A 20926-nucleotide genomic window follows, 5' to 3' on the forward strand; every position below is an offset into this window, starting at 1 on the left:
AATTTCTTTTAATTTCTTACAATTGGACAACATTTTAAGTGTTTTCGGCTTTTTCCAACTGTTTTTCCTGATTGACCTTTGAAAGGCAGCCTTATTATATTCCCGATATGTCGGAAAATCGTCGGAATAGCCAGCACTATCGCGGCCAAACGTCATCAACCAATGGCTTCGGCTGCAGCTTCGGATTCGGATGCAGCTTTCCGCCTCGTTTTCGTTTCGGTTTCGATTTCGATTTCTCGCCGTCCGTCTGACATAAAAATTGCGTGGGGCGCAGCTGATCCGCTCAGTGTTCAAACGGTTCCCAAGCGATTCAGATCGGCGGAGATATAGCAAAGTCCGAGTCGAGTGTAAATCAGAGATAGTCATTGTCGAAAAGCCGAGGGCCGCCAGAAACTAACGGCACACTCGAGACGAGAGACAGTCGATAAGATTAACGTCAAATTTAATTAAAAAATAACTAAAACTAACGAAGAGCCAGGCACAACAAACGATCCATCGATCGATCGATCTATTGCATCGTATCGTATCGTAACTCGAATATATAAGTCTTAGCCTTAGATAATCAGGAACAGCCAACTCGAGTGGCACTCGTTCAAGTGATTTGTGATTGTGGCCAAGCCCTGGGAAAAGTGTGTGTGATTTGAGTTGCACCATCTAGCACCATCTCAACAGGGATCCAAGATCCTTCATTAAAAGATGTACGTGGCCAACACTACTGGCGGCTTGATGCTGCAGACCATGCTGTATTTGGCCAATCACACCAGTCGTGCGGCCGTCAACACCCTGGTCGATCTGCCACCAGCACCCAAAAGTGGTAAGTAACACGATCCATGAGCGCCACTTTTGGCCACCGAATTGCACCACCAGCCAGGTTAACTAGAACATGTCCAAAGTGGCCCAAAAGTATAGCAGATCCCCGCTATGATAGCGGGCGGGAAAATAAAAGTTTTCTAACATTTTAATTTCTTTAATGCCAGAATAATAAAAAGGTTCAAAACTAGTTTGGCATATTTTTATTAAACTGCTTAAAAGGTAAATTCTACCTCAAAAATATTAATTTTATTCACATTTTTGAAGACAACCACATAAGCAAAAACTAATTATCCATAAGGTATTTGTATATTGCTTAACATCTTAGTTTAATTGCCCATTAAATATAAAATTAGGCCTCAAGATTGCCAAATATTCGTTGCTTAAGAGAACGCAATCAGTTGTGCTATTTTCTTGGCCGCAGCTGTGCGTTTTGGGCCCAGTTAGGGGCCACCAATTTGGGGTTTCGTCCGCCTTAAGTGGTTTGCTTGTTGGCTGTATGTCGAACAAACAGTTGCTGGCTCTTTAGTGGCTCAACAGCCAAAGATGCTGAGTGGCAGTAATCGGTGCGGCACATGGGGAAAGCTCTTCCAAGAAACCCGTGGCGATCACGATCACCTGTGCGCAATGGAAACACAGGTGGTGGTGGTTGTTGGTGGTCGCTCGATTTGGTTTGGAAATCAGGGCCTCATAGGCTAATGACGTGACTCGTTCGGTACGCTTCGCCATACAATATGCTAAGTGTATATAGTGGCTATCTAATCGAAAACTTCCGATACAAACGGAAAGCCAAAGAAGACCGCGATAAAAAATAGAGACGACAATGGCCGGTCATCCATGCACCAGTGGCCAAATCCAATATCCATTTCCGATCACGGCTCGTTGAGACATTTAATGTCTTAAGGGAAGATTTCAACTGGGCCCTCAAAGAATTGCAATGTCGTCTATCAAAGATTTTTATGGTTCGTTGAGCTTTCTACCAGACCGAAACAGTTCTAATTGAGATCTTTCAAAATCATCAAAGAATATTAAAAAAGGGCTATCTTCAATGCTTAGTTATAATAAATTTATTGCTGCAAATATTAAAAATGAGTACAAAATAATTGAATTTACTGTTTTTTTTTTTTACACAAAATGTACATAATTAAAATATTATTATTTGGCTCTGAATGTATCAACTAATCTTCGAATCTGGACACTACCTTTCAAATTGCCAACAAATTAAACGTTTATTTATAACGAAAATAAATTATTCCTGATAGATTTATGGTTCTTTTGGTGATTATCTCACTGATTATAATAGTTTTTATAGATGGTTAAGATTTCGAGTTAAGCGATTTTCCCCGGCAATCGAATAAGGTAAAGCTAGCACTATTCAGACCTAGTGATAGTTGGGCACTCCCTGGTAAATTTTAGTCAGCTTATCTGGGCTCAGGTGTTTGCCACGCTGATTTATAGACCAACTAGCCAACTAATAATCCTCCGATTGCTTTTTCTACTACCTTTTCAGACATCAACGAGGTGAAGTGCTTCGGGGTGTACGGCTGTTTTCCGATCAATGGGCCATGGAACACGGTGACACGGTCGATAAATGTGCATCCGCAGAAGCCATCGGAGATTGAGCCGCACTTCACGTTGCACTTGAGAAAGGAACTGGACCAGCCCAAGTACCTGGATCTCAATGATCCGGACAGCGTGCAGGGCATGGGCCTGGATGCCAAGGGCAAGATCTTCCTGCTGGTCCATGGCTATTTGGAATCGGGCGAGATTCCCTGGATGTGGGACATGGCGAGGGCGTTGCTGGCATACGAGCCGGAGGGTAAGGCCGCCGTGGTCCTGATCGATTGGGGCGGTGGTGCGAGTCCGCCGTATGTCCAGGCGGTCGCCAATATCCGGCTCGTGGGCGCAATCACCGCCCATGTGGTGCACATGCTGTACGAGGAGCTGCGTCTGCCAAATCTCGATAATGTGCACATCATTGGCCATTCGCTGGGTGCCCATCTATCCGGCTATGCGGGATATCATCTGCAGCACGACTTTGGCCTAAAGCCGGCCAGGATTACGGGCCTCGATCCGGCAGCTCCACTTTTCACGGACACCGATCCCATCGTGCGGCTGGACAAGACGGATGCCCATTTCGTGGACATCCTGCACACGGATGCCAATCCCCTGATGAAAGGCGGACTGGGCATTAATATGCGTCTCGGCCACGTGGACTTCTTCCCCAACGGAGGATTCGATAATCCCGGCTGCAACAAGAAGTTCCAGGATGTGGTGCAGAAGAAGACGCTGTTCCTGACCATGCAGGAGTTCCTCAGCTGCAATCACATCCGCAGTCAGCAGTATTTCACGGAGAGCATCGGTTCGCAGTGTCCCTTCCTCGGAATAACCTGTGATTCCTTTGAGGTGAGTAGCTGAACTTTGATTTGATATAATTCACAGAACGTTTAGGTGTAAACAATTATAAATTAAATGGGAATGTATGGTTTTCTAGTCAAAACTTAATAAATGCTATAAAATTTAGATTTTTGGAGAACTAATCTTTTAAAGAAAATAGGGGTCGGTTTCGGAACACTCTGTTTATGTTAAATAATATTCTAGCTAGAACCCAATATAAATATAAATATCTATTATTTTAAATAATGTAAAAAATAAGGTAAAAGGCTTGTAAGAATTAACTGAAAACAAATTTTATCAAGAATTTTTTTAAATTCTGAAGAATTTCCGACACAAAGAATTTTTTGAAGACTCTAAGATGTTTGAGTTTGCTCTAAAGAGTGATCCTAGTCTTGTTTAATTTAAAATCATAAATATTTTAATTAATCCCTTTTTTTCGCCACTTTCAGAGCTTCAAGGACACGAGGTGCACCAGCTGCGAGGAGCCGGGCCACACTTGTCTGCGAATGGGCTACCACAGCCAGGAGGATTACCAGGAGCAGGTGGATCTGGGCCAGCTGCAGCAGGGTGATTCACCCGGCGTCTTTTACCTGTGGACAGGTGACAGTAAGCCCTTCTGCCGGCTGCACTATAGGATTACGGTGCGAGTTTCCGGACATGATGAGAGTACGCTGCATGGCGGCGAGGTGGGCATCCTGTCCGTTCAGCTCCACGATGCGCTGCAGAAGAAGGCAAGCGGCAAGAGGGAGCGAGCCACCACGGAGATGATGAAATTCTCCCCGAAGGCCATGTACTTTGAGCCGGGCTACGAATACAAGGCCCTGGTGGCCGGACGGAATCTCCGGGAACCGGAATACGCCACCGTTAATTGGGAGTATCCCACAAATATACTGAATCCACTCACCTGGCGCATCCTTTCGGCGCCGCGAATTTACCTCGAGTACATCCTCATCGAGGCGATGGAGTCCAGCGAGCTCTATCTAAAATTGTGCCCCCAGCACGAGGGAGCCATTCTCACGGGAGCCGAAAATGTCCTGCGCTCCAGCTATTGCAAGGATTAATATCTATCAAATTAATTATGAACCTAAATTGGTAATTAATTATTTAATTGATTTGTATGTGGTTTGAGTAGCCTATTGATTATCAACCAGGGTAAAGTTTCAATATTTATCTTTTTTTCCTGGCTTATTCACTACCTACTTAAAAATGGCATAATCTTAATCACTTCAATTAACTAATTAATTATCTACTGAATTCTGAATTGTATGTAAACTATTTAATTAATTAATTGGCTAATTAATAGCAATTTAAATCATATAGCTAATTTAATTAGCCAATTAATTAAGCATTTAGTTATCACTTCCTTGGCTGGACTGCTTTATGTAGAAAATCAAGTCAAGCAGTGCAGGTTCGCATCCCCGCTTAGTTGTCTACACCATGTAAACGCTGGTGCGTGTCTGCACTATGACAACAGTTGAGATCGAAAAGTGTTCCCACTTTGAACTTTATAGCAACTGGCTGAGGAAGAACAGTTTGTATTTTATTATAGTATTTTAATAGTTCGCAAGCGAAGCAATCATCAACCGTTATTTATTTTATAAAATAATTTTTTTTCCATTTTTTTTTTTGAGTATATTAAATGTATTTGTAGTTATAGTACATTGATGTAGCCTAATTTAATGTAAATAAAAATACAAAAATATTAGAAAACTACGCTGCTTAAAAATCATTTTTAATATTTACAAATTATTTAGGTTGCTTAATTATAATTTTATAATTATAGGTTTTACTTAAGACTTAACATATTCTGAGGTGTACAAATTTGGTATTTAAATGAGTCCCACTTCTTGCGCCGAAAATTCGAGTTATACAGAACTCGAGTTTAGATAATTGCGATAAAAACCTTTGGTGACACAACAAAGTCCCCAGATTTGAATCTGCCTGCCTATAACTCAAATCAGCTGTGGATTCTAATGAATTATAAACACAAACACGAAACACTGTTGACTGGAGACGGGGGACATTCCATGGACATGGATCCCCAGTCTGCTGTTGATGTTAATATTTTAAATGTTTATCGGGGCAAATGTATCTATCGCATGCATGTGTATCTTTTACATATAATTGATATTATCTGCATTGATTCGACTCGTTTTCAACCTCGTTCACCGTCTCGATTTCGGTTTCTGTTTTCGGTTTTCGGTTTTCTGTCTCTGTTTCAGTTTCAGTTGAAGTTTCTGTTTCTGCGGCTGGGTCTTTGTTTTATGATCGAACATTTGGGCATTCCAATGCTTTCCGGGTAGCCCCAAAGCCTAAGACACTGCACACAAATAAATGTGTCCTTAAAAATTATTACTTTTAAGTAACGCCAAATTAATTATTGGTTTTTGGTGAACAATTAAACTCTACTTATTATTATTACTTCATCTTATATTTGATTTGAAATTAATATAGGAAATTGTATTTAAAAACAAAATATATTGCATATACAGAAAATAATACATAATAATAGCTTCTGTACTTGGCAAAAAGCATTGAAATATATTTTTTGAAGGTAGCTTGTAAGTTTATAATTAAAGTAACCTTAATTTTTGTATTGTGTGCAAATTCAAAAAAAAAATTTTTTTTCAGTGCATCTCGGTTCCAGTCTCAACCTCAAAATTAACCTGGCCCATAAATATGTTGACAGAGAAAGAAAGAGAGAGAGTGAGAGAGAGAGAGAGGGAGACAGTTGATGATCATGTTGACAATGTTTCGCTGGAGTTCATTTCATTCGTTTCCGAGAACTGAAATTGTTTGAAAACCTTTTCATGTTTTGACTTTCGTTGCTCCACCTGTATCCCCCCTCCCCCCTCTCCCAGCTCCTCCTGCTCCCACCAAATGTGTGTCCACTTATTCCCATGATATGCATTCATTAATAATGTTAATCGATTTGGGATAACTCTTCGATCTCGGCCACCGAATGTCCCGAATGTTCCGAATGTCATGGGGAATTACGGGCGAGCAAATGGCCAAGTGCCTCCCCTTTTATACGGTTGTTAAGTGCAGCTGCAATCCGTTAGCCATCCGCCTCTTAATTAGTTCACCTTCAGCCTTTAGCTTCCTCCTAAGTTCCTACTCCTTTTCTATTTCATTTTTTATGATTTTTCTCACATTTTCCCCTGACTTGTGGCATAAATCAGACGAGTGCGCCGGCTGAGGGACATCAAATGGGGCTCGGGCCTGGGCTCAAATCAAAATGTCATAATTTCAGCGGGGCAACATCAGCGACAATACGTCAACATCCCCGCCCCGGATTCTCTGATTTTCCATCAGATTTTTCACCCTTTCCCATGGACTATACAGATCCACCCACCCACTCTGTCATTTCGCCGTTTAATTAGTCGGACGCGCCGGCGTCGCAAACAAATCACATAATTATGATTGAGCGCAGCCAGCGCCAACTCTTTTTACTTTAAGAGGGGAAGTAAAGGGGAAAATCCCCCTGAGTTTTCCCCCGCTGCGGCCCATTTTGGGGTTTCCTTTATGGGCCGTCAGAGTCGCGTGCATAAATATAAATCAGGGCCGGCTCACAGCTGCCGTAATTGAATGCAAATGTCCATCCAAAAATACGATGGCTCTAAAGTGTTCCCCAACCACCCCCCACCCGTCTGATATATCTTTTATATATTTTCCATATAGTGCTAGAAGGCGACAATCTGCTCTAAATTATCACGTGTAGGTGCCGCCGTTGGTTTTTTTTTTCTTCGCCGCCCCCCCCCCACTTTTCCTGCGCTCCATTGTCTTTGCTAGCGATGCGTGGAAAACTAATTTCCCACTCCCTTTGGGATTTGGCCTCCCTCCATCCCGCTGGCATTTTCCGTGCGCCATTCATCTTGTGCATTTCTCTGATATTCATAATTCGTGGCGTGTGCGCCGAGTTTTCCCCTCACATCCATCCAATCCATTTCCCAGCTTCTCAGCTCCGCAGGAGGATGCAGAGTCGTCTCCTTTTGTCAGCTTGGTAAATTGCACCACGTGTTTTTGATAATGACGACATAATTACGCCAGAAGATGAAAAATAAAATATAAATAGTGAAGAGCATCTGCAAATGTAACGATTAGGCAATTATTCACAAATGTTACTACAACGGATCTGAAGAATTTGCTGAATTGATATACAAAAATTAAATTGTGTAACATTAGAAATGTTATTTATGAAAATTTGATTTTTGGTCACCTAAAAAATCGGTTTTTGTATCAAAACCTCGGGAAGAAATGGTCACCAGATGGAATGTCATACATCGGCGTTTTCGTTATGAATTTGCCCATCAAATGGCATTCACAGCTAAAAATTGTTCAATTTTCTAAATTTTTGCAAAAAATGATGATGTACCCCCTTATAAAAAATGCAAAAATTGGTCATAACGTTAATTTTCCAAAAGTCTGTTTTGAAAAATCGATTTTTCATATTAAAACCAAACAAATGGCTCCGATTGTAGATGGGTAGTATAGGTTGCCAGCTGTCCAAAACAGTCACTCTTATGGCTCTACCTCTAATTTTGGCCAAGTTACAACGAAAGGACGCTTTAGGAATTTTTTATTGGTTAAATCTCCAAAAACCCAAAAAAAGCACCTAAAATATCGGTTTTTGTATCAAAACCTTGGGAAAAAATGGCCACCAGATGGAATGTCATACATCGGCGAATTCGTCATTAAATTGCCAATCAAATGGCATTCTCAGTCAGCCCAAATTTTCGCAAAAAATGATGATGTACCCCCTTATCAAAAATTGGTCATAAAGTTGATTTTTCATAAAACCGATTTTGAAAAATCATTTTTTTTTATCAAAACAAAATTAATTGTTCTAAACCGATTGTGGGTGGGTAGTATAGGTCGCCAGCTGTTCAAAACAATCACTGTCATGGCCATACCTCTAATTTTGGCCAAGATACAAGATTATGAGTTTTTAATGAATTAATTAAGTAATTTAAAAAATGACCTATAAATAAGTATTTTAAAATCGACCGGAAATTAATTAACGTCCAGTTACAAGATAAAAACACAAAAAGGGTGGTTTCTTTTGCTAAAAATCAGAGAAAAACTAAATAAGATTTTATTTATTTTATATATATTTTACTATAAAATTAAAAATGCAAATATTTTTAAAACGGCAAAAAAGCTGCCGTGATATTCGAATTCCGTTGTCGTTTTCCCTTTACTCCCTTTACTCCTTTTATATTTAGTTTGTCAACCCTCGCCGAAAGATCTAAACAAATGAAATGTCAAAATGCAAACAACAAACAAAAACAAAGGCGAAAAGGATAGTGGTTAATGGGTAATGGGGGAGGCGAATAAGGAGCGATAGCTGAAACCGCCCGCGGTCACTTAGAGCACTAATTTAAATATCATTAGTGAACAATTAAAACAAAGAAATGCCATTCGAAGCCATGCGACAAAGCCAGAAAACGGAATGCGGAAAACAGTAAACAGAAACAGAAAACAGAAAACAGAAGCCGCCAGCAAAGGACAATGCGACGCCATCGCAAGTCTCCTGTCACCGCCCATGAACCGCCTGCGGGGGGGGGGCGTGGCAGGACTCGGCGGAAGGATTCGGAGTCAGGAGCTACAAAAACTGGAGGGCGGGTGTGCATAAATGTCAACAAGAAAAACCCAAAACACTGAAGTCTGCTCGACAGGATTCGATCTCTTAATATCCTGCACTTTTTGGTGTTTTTGTATTGAAGAAGAAAATGCATATAGTAAAATTACATTTTTTTTATTATTTGGTGTTATAAAATTTGACTTAATTACTTTGCGAGGTTTTCATTGATTTCCTTAAATATATTCTGCTATTTTTTTTCCTTAAATATTTTCATTAAAAATATGTAGCAGTAATGCACGTTTCTCGACTTTAAAACTACTTTATACTTTTGATGTTATTTATTTTAAAAAAATCTAGGAAAATCTATTGTTAAAAATAGGACAATTTAATTTAATCATGAATAGAAGTATACCCTTTATTTTCCAGGGTATCTTTGTTGAAGCCCAAATCAAAGGGCGACAGGCGACAAAAATTTGTTTGTGGCTTTGCCAGAGTTGTGACAGCCCAGCCAAATGAAAAGGCTTCTTTTTCATGGGATGGGGATTGGTATAGGTAGCTATTGGTACTGGGAAGATGATGATTATTCGGAATGAGAATGGGCATGTGAATGGGCAGGTGTTGCGTCACGGATCCTGGTACTCTAGCTGGTCGCCCCATTTAATAGCATTTCAAATACCATTTGTCAGCGGGCGAAATGGGAATCGTGCCTTATCGTTGCGGGGCTACTGGCAGAAGGTCCTGCTTTCTGGTCCTTTTGCTTTTTTTTTTTGGGAAACCCATTTCCAAAGCACCCACTGAGAAAAAAAGGCAGCCACGTGGCCTTGCGCTGGCGGCCAAGTGCGCATCCTGGATGAGAACTCACATTTGGATGTGGTTGTGGATGTGGATGCGGATTCGTATTCGGTCACCTGATGATGCTTTTCCCAGGACTCAAAGGAGCAAAAGAGCATAAGAGCAAAAGAAAAATCCACCCACCCGAGGGTTGGCACAGGGTTTACTGGTGGTGATGGAATGAATGGCCGCGTAACATGATCCCTGCGTGCCTCGGCATAATTTGTTATTTTGGCCAACGCATTGTACTATATCCTTGTGCTGACGCTGATTATTTCCCGTTCGTCGTACTGCGTACTCTCCATTTACTCCACAAAATACACCTTCTTTTGTCGACACAATGCGATGCGATGCGAAGCGGCCGTCGAAGAAAATATCGATTACATTCGCTGAAAGTTTTCGCTCCGCCAAAACGCAGAAATAAAAACAAAATAAATAAATAAAAGGTGGAGACAAAAGAACCGCAGAACAAAGCAGGCAGCCAAACCACTCGGTTTTGGGTCCCAGCCCCCGCCAGAAAATAACCATAAATAAGGGTAATAAAAGTGATGCTCAGTTGTCGCTGCAGCAGCTGCATCTTCCAAGCCTCAGCTTCATCCTGAGCTCCAGCTTCAGCTCCCGATCCCGATCCCGATCCAGATCCAGATACGTCGCCGATTGCGAATAAATATCCCGCACTGCCAATAATCATAACATTAACTCACCCGATGGAGGGCCTAATGAGATCAGGGAACATCCTTTCGGGACCTGGGGACTTGTCATCCGGTCTCTCAGTGGATCTTTCATGCCAAGTCCCGAACTCAGAGACAAATATGGCATCCGCTTGTCAAGCCAATTTGGATACATCACTTGGTTCCAAGCTAAAGCTTTTGTGCATCAAATTAATTTTCAAAATTACAGTACACTTTTCACCTTATTAAAGGTAATTGAAATTCTGCCAAATTTTATTTCTAGGTTGTATAGCTTATAGTTTTTTGTAATGGTTCATCATTTCTAGGACTAACTTTTGCAGCTTTTTAAAAACGATTTCAACACTTTTGATCATTAAACATTTTACAGAATAGTTTCTTTCCTAAGGCAAAAATTTTAAATATTTATTAAGTCTATGGAGTTTTTTGTTTAATGTGTTTTTTATAATAAAATATATTAAAGAGCAATAAATTCTATTTTTAAAATGAAATATAGCAAAATATTTTATTGAAAACGTTTAAAGAATTTTTATCAATAAATAATCTACAGATATAAAAACATGATTGTGAATATTTACAAAATCATAATGGTTTCCGTTTTTAAATGTGTGTTTTAACCAAATTTGGTATGACTGAAATACTTTTTTCAAATTAAAATATGACAACAGAAGTAACTCTTGTTAACCCACAGATAATGCCAGTTTTGTCAGGCCCCTCTTGAAAAATAAACAATGCGAGGTGTTGCCTTTGGCTACTCTTGAATTTATTCAAACATTTCTTTTCACTTAAGCAATCTAGGATTATGTTGTACTTAAAACAAACTGTGGATAATCGTGGTAAATGTTAGGCATCGCATAATAGACATCGACATACATATATGTATATATATATAGGTATTAAAAAAACAATGTAAAGTTGGACTTGGAACGATCATCAATGGAATCTCTCTCTCATATTTTAAGCGATATATGTGTATAGTTCCTTTTTTGTGTTTCGTTTTTGCTTTGATCTAGGATCTGCTGCGAACTGTGAAACAATCGTATACGTTGAGTGGCCCGTGTAAAAGGAGCCGCCTGGCCAAATGCTCTTTTTTTTTGTTTGATTTTCGTTTTTTTTTTTCCATCCGGGATCTGGAAGTTGGCGAGCTCATTGTTCGATGGGCAAACAAAGGATGCATCGTGAGCGTCGAGGGGCGAGTTATTAAAAACAATATTCGAGGCTTAGCCGAAACGCCTGGATGGGCAGATATATATCGCAAATCGAGTCGAGTCGGGGTCGGAGTCGAAATGGGGAGTGGACTTATCTCGCATCTCCGCATTAACACTTTCGCACACACACACACACTCACGCTCTCGCAGACAAACACAGGCACACGGACATGGCACAAAATGGCCGCCAAGGAGCTATATATATATATATTCGTATATATATCTTGAATCTCCGGCAGACTTGGCACCCCACACAATACACACACTCCCCACATTCAGATGGGTCGATATTTGGATGACTGCGAAAACACAGGGGAATACACTTATACTGGAGGAAAGTCACTTATCTAGTTAAAGTCCCTTTTTTTACTCAGGAAAAACTAACTCTCAAGGAAATGAAATCCATTAAAGGTAAACTTTATTACACTATGTGTGTATTACCTTTAAATAAAAAACACAATTATAACAATCTTCAATTAAGGCAATAATAGCTGTTTAGGGACCAAAATAAAACGGATGATAGATTATTTCCCTAACAAAAACATATGCATTATTCGTCACCAAAATCGACCCATCCCAAGCCCCGGACCACGCCCCCTTACAACTTCTCGAAGGCGTTGGCATTGGTGAGCAGCTCGCGGGTCAATCGCCACACCTGTTTGGCGGCCTGCTCCAGAGCACTGGGCGACTTGCCCTTGAACATGTCCAGTCCAGGGAGGAAGTAGTGGGGACAGCGGCGGTACTGCAGGCAGGATATCAGCTGCAGGAAGATCCCGTTGATGCGGTCCGCAATGCAGCTCTCGTCCCACTCGAAGTCCCGCGGATGCTTCTCGCACTCGTAGAGCAGCAGGTTCTTTAAGTGGTACGCACTGATGGGATTGCCGGGCAGCTCCATGTGCCTGTCCCTCAGCGTCTTCAGCATGCTCAGACAACGCCGGCGACAGCCACCTAAAAGGATAATCAAATAATATGCATAAGCTTACGTTAATAATTAAGACACACACAAATAAGTATGACTACTCTTTATGAAATTATGTGACAAAAAAGAACTCTGTAAAATGCGTGATTTAAAATAATTGACAGTTTTATAATATCAACAATTAGCCCCAACAATCTGCGATAAATTTATGCAATAATTTTTTAAGCAAAAGATTTTCCTGTAATTTTCTCTGATTTCTTTACCTTGCAGAAGCCTGTTCTCGGCCTCGAAAAAGCTGAGGACCCAGGCATCGCCCTCCATGCTGGCCGCATTGTTGTTCTTGTTCTGCATGACTATGCTCTCCTTGGACAAGAGGTCGAATCCCTCGGTCTTGACCTCCGCCACGATATTGGGATGAGGCCAGGGTAGATGGGGCACCGGCCAGTGGGCCGCCGATCTCGGCCAGATGCCGGAACACTTGAAAGCGGGCGTGATCTGGACCACGAATCGCTCCCGAATGCGCAGCTTCACCTCGCTGGTGTCGCCCACCATTTTGACCAAGTCGCGGTAGACACTCTTGTCGCAGGCCTGGGCCACCAGCGTTTGGAATCGAGCCCGGATCTTCCGAGATGACAAGTAGCCGCTGGCCGTGATGAACTCCACCCACAGGGACATGGACCGCTTCCGGCCATCGCTCAGCTTCAGCACAGCACATCCTGGCAGGGTGCCATCGTCCACAAAGTTGAAGACGCCCATCTGATTTAGATAGAGAACTATCTCGAACTCATTCGGCGATATGACCTCCACGCCCTCGAATCTGTATCATAATATAAGGTATGATATATAACATTGAAAATGTAGGTTCAAATATTTTAAATGCCAAATATTTTTGAAACTTTTATAATAAAAGGTTTGACCCCTAAACCTTTAGTATACATTATTAAACTCTAATAAAAGGTTCATCCTTAAAAATATATACTTAAAAAACAAACACACATAAATAAGAATTTAATTGTAAAACCATAGATAGTTTATCTATATAAGCTTAAATACATTTATTTAATTAAGTTTAAATATAAAACTGATAGATTTTCTCGTTTAATCGAATCTAATAAGAGGCGATTGCACTTTGGGCCAAGTGGGAAACCCCGATGAGCATGACTTGACAGTTAACTGACAATGACGCTGCACTTTGATTGTAATGATCCCAATGGAGTGGAGTGGAGTGGAGTGGATGGGATTTAGTGGAGCGAGCAGGAGCCGCGATGACAGTTATCCGGGCACTGGAATTACGCAGATACTTTGCCTGAAAGGTCTGCGGTTTGCACCACTTTACATATCCAATCGATTGAGCATTACCAGTTTTGTTAGCTAACTCAGTTCCAAATTAGTTTTGTAAACATTTATAAAATAACTCTCTACAATTATAAAACAGATTTTTTAATCAATAGAATTTTGCTGATTTATTTACTTATTTCGCCAACGGTATTCATACCGTAACATTTGATACAACAAATCGAGAACTGACAAAAATATTAAAAGCCTTTGGTAATCGTTTAATTTGGAATGATATTTAAAAAAAAAACAAAGATTAATAGTTACTTAACATAAATTTTGCGGTAAGGTATTGTTATAATTTATCAAAAACGTCTAAAAGTCTGATGATGTATGTTTTAGGTTTTGTATTTTTAATTTATTTATTAAATTAACACAATAGCAAAAACGTTTTATTTATATTTAATTATATTTTTAGATCAGATCTTTATATTTGATGCCCTTAAATAAGAATACATAGTTTTATGATTAAACTGCTTAAATTATGATTAAAAAAATTCAAAATCAAAATAAATACTTTAGATCTGAGAAGACGGCACTTAAAAAGGGGTAAGTTGAGATTCTAATCAAAAGAAGGGATTTATAAACGCCTTGTTTTACAAATAGATTAATTAAGTATTAAATTAGTATTTAAAAAGTCAATTAAGGTAATTTACCTGCCATTGCACTCGACGAGGCTGGAGATGAAGCGCGGCTCCTGCAGCTCCACCTCCTTGAGGATGTCCTGGACGATCTTGCAGATCTCGCGGATGGCGGTGGCCGTCTTGAACATCCTGGCCTGGACTCGCTCCGCGCAGAATCGGTTCATCTGGTAGACCATGCGCGTCTGGGCGGCCATCATGTCCGGCGGCACCAGCATGGTATCTATCTCACTTTTCCGCGCTTGACTGCCAGTCAGTATCTGTATCTATGTCCGTGGTGCCAGTGCAAGTATCTGTATCTTTTCCACGGCGACACTTGGTCTGGCGGCCAACTTGAAAGCCAGCGGCGGCCAGCCAATTATGCGAAATTCGGGAGCGGGTCTCTTTTTTAAGCCGCTACAGAAACGGAAACAGAAACAGAAACCGAAACAGAACAAAGGAACAATTCAATTGTGAGTTACGGTGACAGCAGAGCAACAATGGGCACAAGTGGAGCACGACTGGCGGTACCGAGTACTGTATATGTATATCTGGATTTTGGATTTTGGCTTTTGGCTTTTGCCTCTTGAATTCGCGCGGCTGCAGTGGCCCGCAGATACAGTATCTGCAATGGCGAATCGCAGGCCGAATGATGATGCGTTGTGCTAAAAGGCGATACCGATGGCGATTTCGAGTACGAGTACAAAAACGACACCAAATCCGATTCCGAGTCTGAGTTTGAGTCCGCCAAGCGATTCCGATACTCGAGTCGCTCGCTGGCGTTGTAAATCTCGCGGATATTTACAGCTTCGGCAGATAAAAAGCGCTGAAAGTGCAGTTTGGCCGACTGCACGAGAGTATCTCGCAGTATCGCAGTATCGCAGTATCTCAGTATCTAACGAATCCGCCATCTCGTCTCGCCGCGTCTCGACGCCCATGAATGGCATTCAGATGCAGGCGGGCAGGGGGTTTCACACAGCCAGAGATACAGATACATGTCGGGACTGTCACGTGACAGGCGTCTCTGTCTCGTGCCACGCATTCCGACGCTTAAAAAATCGATGAGATACTCTACTCAGCGCCGCGTATCAGGCGTATCTACCAGATACACTCAAAGAAAAATAGATAAATATATTTTTAATTTGTATAAAACGGGTGAGCTTTCCTAAGAACATTTTAGGAAGCTTCAAAAAGTTGGTCGATTTTTTATTATATATTTTTAAAGCACATATAACTTTACTATTGTGTTAATGTGTTTTGCTAATATTGAAAACATTTGTAGCTAATTTACTGGGTGTTAATACAGGCAAATATATTTCTGCGAGTTATTTGTTTATACCTTTATCGTAAATTTTTAAATAGCAAACAATGGGACTCTCAAATACTTATCAAACTAAAAACAAAAAATTAACATACACAAATTTTGAATTAATATATACAAAACTAAACAATAGTAATGTGTTTTTAAAATTAAAAATATTTTAGTAATTCAATGTTATATTAGATTACTTTATATACAGCCTTTTTTTATATTTAATGGGGGGTTTTTAGATTAAATTTTCTCAGTGCGCACAAAAAACAAACACAAATCGAGCATAGAGATACGCTCTCTCTCGCCTTCGCATCTGTATGGGTGTATCTATGGGGTTGACTGGCTGTGTATCTGTGAGAGCGCTGCGATTCGATTGGTCCGCCGTGGCCTCGCCCCTTTTGTGGCCGTTACGCTGCGGCGCCCCCTTTGAAGTCGCTGCCTGTCGATGTGTGTATCTGTGTGCAAATTTAATTTGTTAAATACATTTCGGCCTGCCATCGCGTACAAGTTGTGTGCAATAATTTATCTGAAATGTGCACTCATTTAGCAAAGAGCAGCGAACAACGAACAACGAGCAACTGGCAACTGGCAACTGGCAACGGGCAGCCCTCGTCCATGTTCGCCGGCCGATATCTTTATATCTCGCGGATACACAGATACATTTACACTCATAAATATGTCGCGTGGATTAATGTGCCAGTTGGCAATTTCTGACAGCCCTCGCAGTTCCAAGCGAGCAACTTCCTCTGCGTTCACTTTACCCCCACCAAAACATACATATATATATATATATATATATACATGTCTTATATACCCCGTTTTATATGGTACTGTATGGTAAAGTAGCGCACTTGATGGACATGTGGCAACATCAAAGTGCCCGTCGCCTCCTCCAATTAGACAAATCCCAGACGCAGCCACTAATTCGAGTGGAGGCTAAACACAATCCGAACACAATTGCCGACGACCAACAGCATTTTCTTCATAGGAAATGGGAAAAAGGGGTCAAGCATCCCATGTTGACGGAAGTATCTTAAGATTCGCTACAACGTACTCAACCAATCACATTTTTTTAATCACTTTGCAATTTCTGTTGTATTAAATTGGTATTGCGCTTTTAATCTTAAGTATCAAAAGTAACTTGCACTTTATAATGAGTTTCTATAGAATTGTAGGACTTCTTAAATTTTTTGGGATTTAAAATGCTAGTTTCTTTTTGTCTTATTTTAATTTTAAAAAAATCTTTCTTTATTGATTATATTATCATTAATTTTTGTCCACATTTTGTATTTGCGCTTATTTAATACATTTTAGGATGAACTTTTATCATTAAGATATAATATATACAAAAAAAAATTCAAAAACATTTTAGAGGTATATATAGCTGTTAAAACGTTTTAAAAAAACTCGCCAAAGTTTATTGATAATATTGAGAAATATTGTTAAACATTAAGCTACGTATACCATGATTATCAGCAATAAACCAAAATATTTCCGCAAATGAGCGATAAAACAGACATTTGTCGATTAATAAGAAATAATTACAATAGAATATACAGCATTTAAACAAAGCACATAAAATTGATAGCTTCCTGATTTCCCATGGCTTTATATATATATTTTTTGCCACTTACCCAGGTCCCACTGTATGGTATCTTTTGGTGCCTGTTAAGTCTTTTGTTCGGCTTTATTGACATCAATCAGTGGCAGTTTGAGCAGATCTAGCCGTATCTAAATAGTATTCAGCCCATTCCAATTTGTTGGGGACGTGAATCGAAGCTGTCAGCTGAATTTTAATGGAGCCCAAATGAATGGGATGGATGGCGATTGGATGGGGCTTGGGATGGTATTGCTGGGCTGGATGGACAATGCCAGGTGCTGTGCTCCATGGCACTTGGCTGATTTTTGGCGCGCTGGACTTCCACGTAACCAGATAGTGGAGGTGGCAGTTGTACTCCTATCTAGATGGGCGCATATCTGCATAAATTGAAAACAAAAAGGGCCAAAAAACAAGGAGAACTACACATTTTTTCTTCTTCTTTTTTTTTCCTGTGGTTTCAGTTTGGAAATTTCAGACAGGATCGTTGGTGTTCGGGGTCGCCGACCATCCCACATCCATCCATGTGCATATGTGCCCTGTGTGTGTGTGTGTGTTTTTCCCGTATTTTATATAGGTATCTCTTAGATCTCGAAGAAATTTGAATATAATTTATGTGCAATCGTCGCTTTTTTCCGCTCGCTGGCCGCCTGTTCGTGAAGTCCGGTTCGGTTTGGTTCCCCCACTGAACCGAAATGAACCGAAATGAAGAACGATCCATCCATCTAAACGTTTGTCACTTGCTCCGTTGTCGCCGCCACGTTTGTCTTCTCGCTGCTCCGCCAGCTCTGCTCCTTCGTCGTCGCGTCATCGTCTCTTTTGTCTTAGTTGCCTGGGTCCCGGGTCTCTATACCCACACCCATCCAAACTTATACTTATACTTATACCATCCCGATCCGATCCCAATCCCAAGCCCAAACCCAAACCCAAACCCAAACCCATCCTCGTCCGTTCAGCAACCATCATCGCAGTCGTTTATTCTGCCGGTACATATACATATTTCAGGCTGTCCAGCTGAGTTGGGCCAACCAATTCCGGGAAAGAGAGACAAGTAGGCTAGAGCCAGTTTATAACATCATCTATCAAGATCTAAGAAACCTATGCTGTAATCAGCTAAGCCAAAGAAGCGCTAGAAAACTAGATCAGCTAATAAATAGATGGCAAATACTTAAGCATTTGTCTAATTGGTTATGCCAAAAATAACATGTGTGCTGACCCTTTTTTTTTTTTTTATTTCATAGCACTTACGAATGGTCTTTTTCCAATATTTATTTCTTTATCGAAAATGCTATTTAAGCCGCACCGTTTTTTTAAGATATATGTTTTTATTTATTTTATTGAGATATTTTATTATAACAATTATTATTACAAAATATTAAGACTTTAAGAGTGTCGAGTTAGTATGATACTTTACTAAATGAGTAAATCATTAACTTATATGTATGTTTTATATCTAATTCATTTATCAATATAATCCTCTTACAATATTTAGATCTTTACCGAAAATGATATTTAAGCCGTATAGTTGGAAAATGGCATATAAGTAGGTAAACTGATATTTAAAAAATAATTTTAAGAATCTCGAAATTCAGACCTTAAAGCTTTTTGTAATTCCCAATCTGTTTAAAGGCTTTGGGCATTGGCGGTGCCAACAGTGCTATTCCCATCGCATGTCGCTGCAAAGCAGAAACGTGTGATGAATCAATAAGCGGACTGCATCGATTCTGGATTCTCGATGCCCGATTCTCGATTCTCTTGATTCCCGATCCTGGTGCAGTGGTAAGCGGATTTGCGTTTATGGCCATTAACCCGGCGCTGGTGCGTGTGTGGCTCTCCTCGCTGATCTGCACCGGAGGATCGGGGGATATGACGGCAGATGACGACGGATGATGACGGACCGCTGCTTTTTGCTTAAGTCCGGCTGACATTTGACTACTTTATTGAATTATGACAGCGAACAAATCAGCGACACGATCCGCGAGTGAGGAGTGCATCCGCTCATCATCGATTCTCCATACTCTGTAAGACCCATTTGGATTGGCTTTTTGCTGCACTCATTGCGCATGCGCCACCGTGGCCCAAGGTTTTTGAGTTTTGAGTTACTCCACTGCACTCTACAAAAAATAGCTGCGTTTTTTGCTGAAAAACATCAATTGTTAAGGAGCACATAATATGTTAATTATAGCTGATCTCTATATTCGATATGAATGAAAATACTTAAAAACTTGGGCAATTTTGTTAAAGAAAACAAAGCAAAAATATGTTTTCTTCAATCAAAATGTTTTAAATTAAACTTTAATAGGTAACAGTTTTCAGTTCATACAAAAATCGAAATATATTCAAAATGATGAGAACTTTATCTAACCAAAAAGATTAAAAGAAATTTGAAACTTTTATGCAAAATTTAATAGCGACCAGACAGTTTTAAATAATAGCTTGTCCCTAAAAAGAAAAAAATGTTGGTTTTTTTCTAGTAAAGAAATTATATTGTAAAATTTGGAAGAATATAATTTTACAAATTTTTAGAGTGTTCTTAACTGTAACATTTAAATTGAATAAGGCTTTTTCCTTTGAAGTAAGGGAATGCTTGGCTATTTGATGGATACTAAAGACTAAAACTACTATTTAAAGAAAGCCATATTTTCTTCGAGTGTCCAATCCATCGCAATATGGACTGGGACATGTGTTCCGCCGTCATCTGATTGGAATATTAATTGTGACGAATGCAACCGAGGAGATCTTTGGCCGTCCTACGATCTTGTCGACAAGTGCACGCGATGGCGATGGCGATGACTGAACTGAAGGCCCACTGATGTCATTTTACTTAACATTAATTTCAAATAATATCATAATTTATCGTTACAACAGGGCAGGAGGATCGGCAATGGGCCCTTGAGGCGATGCGATTTTCATTTCAGACACGTACTGGGGAATCGATCTCAATTTCGTAGTTCAGATATCACGCGCACACAGAGGCCGAAAATGTGGCCACGTTCCGGGGTCTCTTTCCTTTGGCCCTTTTATTTTGTTTTTATTTTTGTTTGGTTTTCGTTTTTTGTTTGGTTCTTGGCCAGATTGGATGGGATGGCCAATATATGCGAGGCGGCGGCGGCCCTTTTCAAGATGCCACGATCACGTTGACATTTTCGCCTGGACGCGGGAGTTGCCCCACTAGATACCCCCCGATACCCTCGATATCCCCAGATTCACATCTCGAAATCTCGAATCCCCATCCCGATCCCCTCCCTCTACTGTTGACATGTCGCCGGTTGTGATTGATTTAGGGCCGCTTTTTGTTTTCCGCTGAAGCGCAGCCGTTTGAACCCATTGTTTTTGGCCCAAAAAAAGGGCGTACGAGTATGAGTATGAGTATGACGATGCCAATGCGACGACGTGAGCTGCCGTCTTTTGAGAACTGGTAAATGGTATATCGCATATCGTATATGGTGTACGGTGTATGGTGTATGGTAACTTGGAAGCGGGTAGCTTTTCTGTCTTTTTTTGGGGACCCCTCTCATGTTAATTGATAGCGCTGGATTAGTTGGATCGATAAATGCAATGCATTCGATATGATTTCCTGGAAATTGTCGCTGGTGGCTCATTTGAATTATGTGAAACGAGTGG

The 20926-nt window shown here is 40.4% G+C and overlaps 2 protein-coding genes across 2 annotated transcripts; one reads left to right on the forward strand and one right to left on the reverse strand.

The window, feature by feature from the left end:
• Positions 1–273: 273 nt before the first annotated feature.
• On the forward strand, positions 274–4913 carry LOC108141376 (pancreatic lipase-related protein 2). Its single transcript, XM_017264717.2, has 3 exons — positions 274–814; positions 2321–3216; positions 3657–4913. The coding sequence occupies exons 1-3, from the start codon at positions 697–699 to the stop codon at positions 4266–4268; spliced, it is 1626 nt and encodes a 541-aa protein (XP_017120206.1). The 5' UTR covers positions 274–696; the 3' UTR covers positions 4269–4913.
• Positions 4914–11052: 6139 nt separating this feature from the next.
• On the reverse strand, positions 11053–15257 carry LOC108141619 (protein mab-21-like). The gene is made up of 3 exons (XM_017265088.2): positions 14430–15257; positions 12702–13255; positions 11053–12467 (listed from the first exon to the last, which is right to left on the reverse strand). The coding sequence occupies exons 1-3, from the start codon at positions 14630–14632 to the stop codon at positions 12118–12120; spliced, it is 1107 nt and encodes a 368-aa protein (XP_017120577.1). The 5' UTR covers positions 14633–15257; the 3' UTR covers positions 11053–12117.
• Between the last annotated feature and the right edge of the window lie 5669 nt (positions 15258–20926).

This window comes from Drosophila elegans, unplaced genomic scaffold, assembly GCF_018152505.1.
Source record: "Drosophila elegans isolate 14027-0461.03 unplaced genomic scaffold, ASM1815250v1 contig_149, whole genome shotgun sequence".
NCBI lineage: Eukaryota > Metazoa > Arthropoda > Insecta > Diptera > Drosophilidae > Drosophila > Drosophila elegans.